Below are 7,785 nucleotides of genomic sequence, written 5' to 3' on the forward strand. Positions count from 1 at the left end.
GAAGCCCTCCTCTATTGTGGAGCCCTGCCCATATACAGGACCCCATAGGGGAAGCCTGGCCCCATAGAGGAGCCCCTGTTTCAGAGGAGACCCTGTACTGGAGTCCCTGTCCCCCACCCTGCAGGGAGGTCCCAGGGCCGTGTCCATGCTCCAGACACTCACTGAGCCCCTTGCCCAGCCTGCCTGTCCCCAAAGTCCATGGGGAGACAGAGTAATCCCCTGCCAGGCGATGGATGGCTCTGCCCCATCTCCTGATGCTCTCTGGATTCCCACAGGGGCTCCTGCAGCCTCCCTCCAGTTTGCAGCACCCCTCATCACCAGAGGCTGTCTCTGAAAACACCCCTGTCCCAGCTGCCGCCAAGCCGACCACCTCCAGGCCTCTCTCCAAGGGCTCTGGGGCCTTTTTATCACGTTTTCTGTGTCTGCAATTGGGATTTTTGGTTTAAAATCCCCCTCTGAAGCAGCTCAGCCCCACGTCACCTGTCACAAAGCCACTTTCCGGGCTCGCTCAGACATCCAGGACCTCTGCCGCCGGTTCCGTGGGACAAACGGCACGAGACAGGTGCTGCTGCTATTGTGCACTTTATTTCTCTGGGCCTCCTCTCCCTGAGGATCCCCCGGTTTGGACAGTCTGCACATTGTTTCCAGGTACAGGTGGTGACGCTGGTGGCAGATGGAATGACCTCAGGGACAGACGGACGCCCATGCGGGACTAGAAGCAGAACTCCAACCGACTCTGATCGAACTCGAGTCGCCTCCGTGGGATGGCCGTGAGGGGGATTGCGTGGGGATGTGCCTTCCCTGTTCCCTCCAGGGCTATTAGAGATAAACCACTCGGCAGTTGAACACAAGCCGATGTCCCGTCGAGGGCTGAAATACCGGTTCCCTTTACCTGCAGCACCGCACTCACAGGACCTCAGCTCTGCACGGAGAAAGGAGGAAAAACAGACAGGAAAAAGCCCCAAACGGAGCGGGGAAAAGCAGGAATTAAATCAGGAGTGAGGATCTGGCTGAGCACAGCTCCCAGGGCCAGGGAGGCCCCTCGGTGGGAGGTTTGGCAGCACCTCCTCAGCCCCGTGGAGACCAACCAAGAGTGACCGAGACAGAGGCAGGAGACGCCTCGGCACGTACACACACACACACACACACACACAGGCTGCGACACGGTGGGTGAAACATTGACATTTATATTGAAATATGCACTAACAGTGAGTTCTACCAGCCGATGCATTTTTGCCAAAGCAGAATCACAATGGTTGTGTCCCGGGGGAGGCTCGGGGCGGTGGGTGGGCAGCGAGGGGAGGGACAGGCCTTCCTCCTCCTCATGGCTCCCATCCTGCCTCGTCCTCCCGCCCCGCACCTCACAAGACTCTGTCATTTCACATCTTCTGTTTGTTTGTTTTCCTCTCTGCTGCAATAAACACCAAACTGGGAATGCTCACTTAGAGAAGCCCTTAGCTCCAGCATAGGCCCCTCTCGAGGGACATCCAGAGCTGGAATTGAAGCTTTCCCACACGAGGCACTCGGTTTTCAGCACTAGGTGAGCAAGGAGGCAGAACCCTCTTGCTCATAATACCTCTCAGATGAGCAGGGCAGTTTCCTGCCAGGCAGAGCCAAGTTTGAGTGGAGAAGACGCCGTCCTCCCTCTCCAGCACCAGGGACGGAGCAGAGCCGTGAGCACTGAACCAGCACAGAGCGTGGCACCTCAGCAAGCCAAGCCAAAGCAGAGCCAGCAGAGCCTCCCTGGTGACACTCCAGAGCCTCCGGAGCCTGCCAAACCTCCCGGTCCACTCGGCACCCTGCCAAAGGGGCTGACTCACAGCGGGCACAGGGTGCCGAGCGGAGAAGCCGGAGCTTTACTGGAGTACATTCCTGGTTAGCATCTCTTCAGCCAAATGCAGCAGCAGCAGCGGGAAGGGAAGCAGGGATGCACAGATTAATTAGCACACACTTGCCTTTTCTCACAAGCCTGGAGAGATGGAAAGCTCTCAGGGAGTAGAATGAGTTCTATCCTGGCTCCCTGAGGGGGCTGGGGGTGGGATAAGCCCTTCCCCGGGAACTCTCCACTGCAGTGTACTTTTAACATCTGATTTTCCACTTGCCCTTCCCCAATTTCTCCAGCCAGCACCTTACGGGAAGGTGAGCAGCGTTCCCTCAAAGCCTGCCCTGCAAGGCCACGAGTGCAAAGCCAGCCTCAGGGAGCAGCATCCCTGGTCTGGATCATGGGGGCAGGATGTGATCCCTCCTCTCCCGTGGCACTCCGCAACTCCCTGCGTCTGATCCTGGCAAGGGGAACACTTCACCTTTCCTTCATCTGTGTGTAGATCACATATACTGGAAACAAAACACACACTATGCATGCAATCCAGGCAGGAATCCTGCTATGATCAAATCTACAGGAGGAGGGGGATGAGGTGGGACGTTACGGGATTCCTCAATGCTAGGTCAGAGTTACACACCAGCCCCTTGGCTACAGCAAAGGGCAGACAGACTATGTACAGTACCTATGGGCTTCAGCAAGGACCTGACACCTGAGCACCTCCCTTGGCACACAGAGGGAAGCTCTCTGTTCCTCCCAGATTTACCTGCACGTGGATCCCACGGGAAGCACAAACACAGCGAGGCCTGTGTGGCACCACTGAGCTCCAGCTCCAGCAGGTAAGCCAGGGAGGAAGAGACTTGGTTTAAAATAGTTATCAATTTGCAAGTTATCAATTCATCCAGGGCCCTGCTTCTTGGGTCCAAACTGTTTCTTTCTGAAAGAGAACCTCTCAGTTTTAAATGAAAGGCTGTCTCACTAAAACAAGCCCTAACTACAAACCAAACCAAAGTCCCACCTAGCCACAGCCCCTTAGGGGGGCACCTGCCCCTCCAGCTCCCTTGCTAGAGGTGAGGAGCAGTGTCTAGGGCAGGGAAAGCTACGCCTTAACTTCACTTTTTACTGTAAGAGGCTGTAGTTGCTCAAATAAAATGTTTATACAAGTAAACCAGTAGCAATAAAGAAATATACACCTTGGGATCTGTAAAGCTTCAGTGTGATTTGGGCCTTGCAGCCAGGGGCTGTTCGTGTGGGTTTGCTTTAGAAAAAAAAAGGATGTAACAGTCATACTTGATTAAAAAAAAAAGAAAAAAAGGAACAAGGAACAGCACTGCAAAGAGCCCTGTGGTGCAGGGACCTCAGAGGGATGTCTGTCAGTTCCAGGGAGCAAGGAAGTGACTGCCAGATTATTGGATCATTAAAATCCTACACTGAGCAACTGCCAAAAGCCAGCGACCCCACAGGCAGCAGGAGCAGGGCAGAGCAGCAGCACCAGAACGGGAGTGTTCCCAGGAGAGCTGCGTGGGAGGGAAGGAAGGTGCCCCGGGAGAGCTGCGTGGGAGGGAAGATGCCCTGGCTAGCAGGCATGGGGAGACAAGCACGAGACAAGCACCTGGGAGTGTTGCACGAGCTCAGGTAACCGTTTGCTTCTTTAAATTTCTGAATTCCAGTTTCATGCTGCTTCAGAAAGGAGTGAGAAAACAACACGTTTCATTTAAACCCCCCAGTAAAAAAAAACAAACAACAAACAAAAAAAAAAAAAAAAAAAAAAAAAAAAAAACCCCCCCAAACCTCTAAAAGGTGGGACCGAGTTTGGAAAAATGCATCTGTTCTGGCTTTTGCAAGTGGAATGTGATTCTTGTTCCCAGGCAAATACACAGAGCACGATGGCTGCAGCCAGGAATGGTGAGCCAGGCGTGGTGTCGGACAGGCTACAAGGGGTTCTAGGACAACCACAGAGCAACAAGACATGAGAGGGGCACAGAGTGACAGTCCTGTTCTCGTTTTAAATGAGGAATGGTTTAAAAGTAAAACTCTTCTTCAGCTAATTTCCTCCTGCAATAAAACCAACCAAGCCGGCCCTCGTATGTACAAGACCAGTTAAACACGAGCCTTCCCCCTCAAAACACTAGGTACGGACATCCGGTAACATTCTATAATGGAAAGTGCTTTAAGAAAGAAGGATTCTGTAGTGCCAGTGACAGAACTGATCTGATGGGCTGGATGATGCTCTCGGCGCCGACATCAGCGGCTCAGGCCAGGGCAGCTCGTTTCTCCTCGGGGGTCTCCTCCAGCAGCTGCATGATCAGTTCGTGGAGGGGCTTGCAGACCTTGGCGTACCCCCCGCCCGTCAGGTGCAGGAAATCGAACATGTCGTGGTAGGAGATGGTGCCATCCGAGTGCACGAAGCCCACGTCCACGTCCAGCAGCTGGACGTTGGGCAGCTTGGGGAGCGAGGCTTTGAGCAGGTTGTTCACCTTGGCGTTCTTCTGCCGCAGCGGGTTTGGCTTCTCTCCACGAGGTAGCAGGCCCTGGCACAAGGAGGAGGCAAAAAAAGTGCTCTGCATGATTCTGATGGCAACAGGAGGCCTGCTTTCCCTTCCAACTTGGGCTGCCTGTCAAGATTCAGGATGTCTGTGACAAGAGAAACTCATCCCTTGAATCAGAATTTGTCCATCCAGACCTAATGTGAAATGCAGATGAGCTACAAGCGTGACTGGCAGGGCACCTGTTTTCTTTTCATTTTTAAATATAACAGCTTCTGTTCTTTTGAGCTTTTTTCCTGCCATTGCCCAGCTCCTCAGCAAGAGAGGCAGCAGCTAAGCTGTTAGGATAAGGAAGCCAACTAGGATTTGGGCACTTATCTTCCCCTCACAGGACTTCCTCAGCAACACTTTGGAGTGGCATAGTTAACGGGATGAGTCCACCCACCTCTGGAAGGGCCAGAGGAGGGCTCCTGCAAAGCCAAGCCAGCAAGGAGAGGCATAAAGCAAAGGACAGATAAAGTGACTGCTCCTGGAGACGTACCAGTACAATGACTTTGGCCTGTGGCTGCTGGGTGTTTATCAGGCGCACGATGGCCTCGATCCCCCCTGCTACTTCTTCTGCTGTGTTTTCATGATTATTTGTTCCAACCCAAACAACAATGACCTACAAAGAGAAAAAAAAGAATGTTTGCAGCTTTTCCAGAGCAAGTTTTAATGGGCTGATGACCCTGAAATCCCTGCATAAACATCATCGGTGGCTGGTGAGCTGCAGGGAGGGTCGGGCTTAAGGCTGAACTCAGGCTGGCAGAGTTTGGCCCTGGGCAGGCAATGCCCACTGCTCTCGGGGAAGACACTGTCCAGGGCTGCAACTGCAGGTGCAGAGAGGGCAGGTGACCTTCACTGCACACCTGAACATCTTCCCCAACTCTGCAGTGAATACTTCTCATCCCTTTCCAGAGGGCATGGATACAGCTCAGGCCCAAGAGGCGGCTGCAACTCCAAGCTACACTTGGCACAGGTAAATCACAGAATCACAGAATGGCCTGAGTTGGAAGGCCATTCTCTCTTTCAGTTTGAAGCCATTCCCCCCCTGCTCTGCTCCCAAGCACACCCCAATGCCTGGAGCACCCAGTGCCAGCAGGTGCTCAGACAAAAAAGTCCATCTGCTCCCTGAGTTCTGCCCCACTCTGTCTCCCCTCAGTCAGCACAGGGCTGCCCAGTTGGGTTCTCTGCTGGTACCTTGGGTTTAATGTTCTCCAGTTCACCGTTCTTCAGTCTCCATAGAACATGTCCCGTGGTGTCTCCACCAATCCCAAAATTCAGTGCATGGAGTGGTGAGAAGAGCTCTCGCCATATCTGTAAGCAGAAATCAAGGTGCTGTTTCAGAGCAGCATCCTGACTGTGAAGGGAACACACTGCACTGAGTTAATGGGAGCCCTTCTCTCAAAACTCACTCCACAAAGGGCACTTAGACACAGGATGAGGCTTTACAGAGCTGCTGATGTTCAGTCTCTCAGACCTGGCACGAAGGGGAAGACTTCCTGAGCAGTGATTTGCCCAACTCAGCAGAGACCCAGAGCGCTGATCTGTTGCAGACTTAGGCACGGGGCCTCTGAAGAAGGAATCTGTGACCTGATTAAATCCTTTTCATCCCCAGGTAACAAAACTAGAACAAAGGGAAGCAGCTCTTGCAGAACAAAGCTGCTCAGCCACCACCACGGTGGAGCAGAGCTCTTCTTTGCCCCAAGAGCCAAAGAGCCTCTGCTCTTCTCTGCCCCAGCAGTTTTAGGGAGAAGCCAGCGTGCCAATGCCTCAGGCACCCTGAGTGCTATGGGATTAAATGTAGGGGATACCAGGGACACCCATAGGGGATGTGATGGGAGGCTGGAATCTGAGAGCCAAGGGGCTCTGTATGTGTGCCAAAATGAAGGCAGCTGGTCGTGGCCCCAGAGGAGGAGACAAACAGCTCAGGGAGGTCAAGCGGCCACGTAAAGCCGTGCCCAGGCACTGCTTTCAGGAAGCAGGGCAGGAACGCCTCGGGAGACAGCAGTGAAATGGGAACAGAGGGAATCATCAGTACTGCACGTGATCACCAGCTCCTGGGTTAGCGAGAGACACACTCCAGCTCCTCCAGCCCACTTTTCTGCCCCCTTCATCCCTACCTCATACTGCTGTAGCAACTGCACCATGGAGTCCCCCACGAAGAGCACGTCGGGCTCCTTGTCTTTGCAGTCCAGGACAAACCGATTGTGCTGTGAGAGAGGAGCAGCATGGTGGCAATTCCTGCTGGGCATCTATCCCTGCTGCAGGGCAGGGACAGCTGCCCAGCCGGCCTCCCCTACTGCCATGCCCCAGGCCCTTCCCTGCGTTAACCCGCCCTCCTCTTGGCACCGCTTGGAGACACTTACACAGCTGGATGAGATCCCCTCTCAGTCTTCTCTGGACTAAGCAGGCCCAGCTCCCACAGTCCCTCCCCATCAGAGAGATGCTCCAGACCCCTCCTCCCTTGCTCCATCATGACAGGACACACAGGTAGGACACACAACTGGGCTGTTGTGGCCTCAGGGTCACAAGTGTGACCAGGGATGGGGATCCCCCCTCCCAGGGCTCCCTGTGCCCCTCCAGCCTCACCTGTGACATCCACCTGTCATCCCCCTGGATGTCCTCAGCGGCATGTGGCACTGCTGCTGGGTTGGAGTCCCCCATGCCCATCCTGTTCCTGTGGAAAGAACAGTTCCCACACCAGCTGCTTCCAGCAGTGCCATGGCTGGGAAATAAGGGTTGCCTGGCTGCTGGAAAACACTGCCCTTCCTGACATCCACAGTTCCTGTGCGTGCTGGTGGCTGGCTGACAACAACAGGGATGTTATTCCATGCATCTGGCATTCCCCCTGGAGCCATGGACTGGAAAACAAAGGCCAGCTCCAAGGATGCTCTGCAGACCCACACCTGAGCTTTAATAACCTGACAGCAAACACGGATACTTTGGGGATTAGCCCCTATTAATGTCCAGAGATCCAGCTTACAGCCACTGAGCTCCACAGCCCAGGTGGATAATCTGGCTCCAGGAGCAGTAGGATTGATCCCAGAATCACAGAATGGCTGAGGCTGGAAGGCACCTCTGGGGATCACCCTGTCCAAGGCAGGGCCACCTGGAGCAGGTGACACAGGAGCACATCCAGGTGGGCTTGGGATGTCTCCAGAGAGGGACACTCCACGGCCTCCCTGGGCAGCCGTTCCAGCGCTCTGGAAAGAAGTGCTTCCTCACGGTTTGGTTCCGATTGTGGCCGTGTCGCCGAACAGAGCGTGGCACGGCGCTCTGAGCACCCCCAGGAGGTACCTGTGTGGCCTAACGGCATCCACTCTCAGTCTTTTCTCCGGACTAACCAGGCCCGGCTCCCGCACGGGGGGGACGCTCGAGACCCCTCACCGTCCCTGTGGATCCCGCGGGAATTACCGCAGGAGGAGCCGCGGGACGATG

At 54.6% G+C, this 7,785-nt stretch overlaps 1 protein-coding gene across 1 annotated transcript; it reads right to left on the reverse strand.

Moving 5' to 3' along the window:
- Positions 1 to 566: 566 nt before the first annotated feature.
- PAFAH1B2 (platelet activating factor acetylhydrolase 1b catalytic subunit 2) lies at positions 567 to 7,528 on the reverse strand. The gene is made up of 5 exons (XM_018078658.3): positions 6,937 to 7,528; positions 6,468 to 6,557; positions 5,545 to 5,661; positions 4,847 to 4,969; positions 567 to 4,350 (listed from the first exon to the last, which is right to left on the reverse strand). The coding sequence occupies exons 1-5, from the start codon at positions 7,015 to 7,017 to the stop codon at positions 4,072 to 4,074; spliced, it is 690 nt and encodes a 229-aa protein (XP_017934147.1). The 5' UTR covers positions 7,018 to 7,528; the 3' UTR covers positions 567 to 4,071.
- Between the last annotated feature and the right edge of the window lie 257 nt (positions 7,529 to 7,785).

The sequence above is a fragment of the Manacus vitellinus genome, unplaced genomic scaffold (assembly GCF_001715985.3).
Source record: "Manacus vitellinus isolate BGI_N305 unplaced genomic scaffold, ASM171598v3 scaffold_41_pilon, whole genome shotgun sequence".
NCBI lineage: Eukaryota > Metazoa > Chordata > Aves > Passeriformes > Pipridae > Manacus > Manacus vitellinus.

Coding starts and splice junctions, on each gene's coding strand:
- PAFAH1B2 (XM_018078658.3), bottom strand. CDS start 7,017: ATGGGCATGGGGGACTCCAACCCAGCAGCAGTGCCACATGCCGCTGAG. Junction 6,558..6,936: donor ATGACAGGTGGATGTCACAG/GTGAGGCTGGAG, acceptor CCTCTCTCACAG/CACAATCGGTTTGTCCTGGA. Junction 5,662..6,467: donor AGTTGCTACAGCAGTATGAG/GTAGGGATGAAG, acceptor TTCTGCTTACAG/ATATGGCGAGAGCTCTTCTC.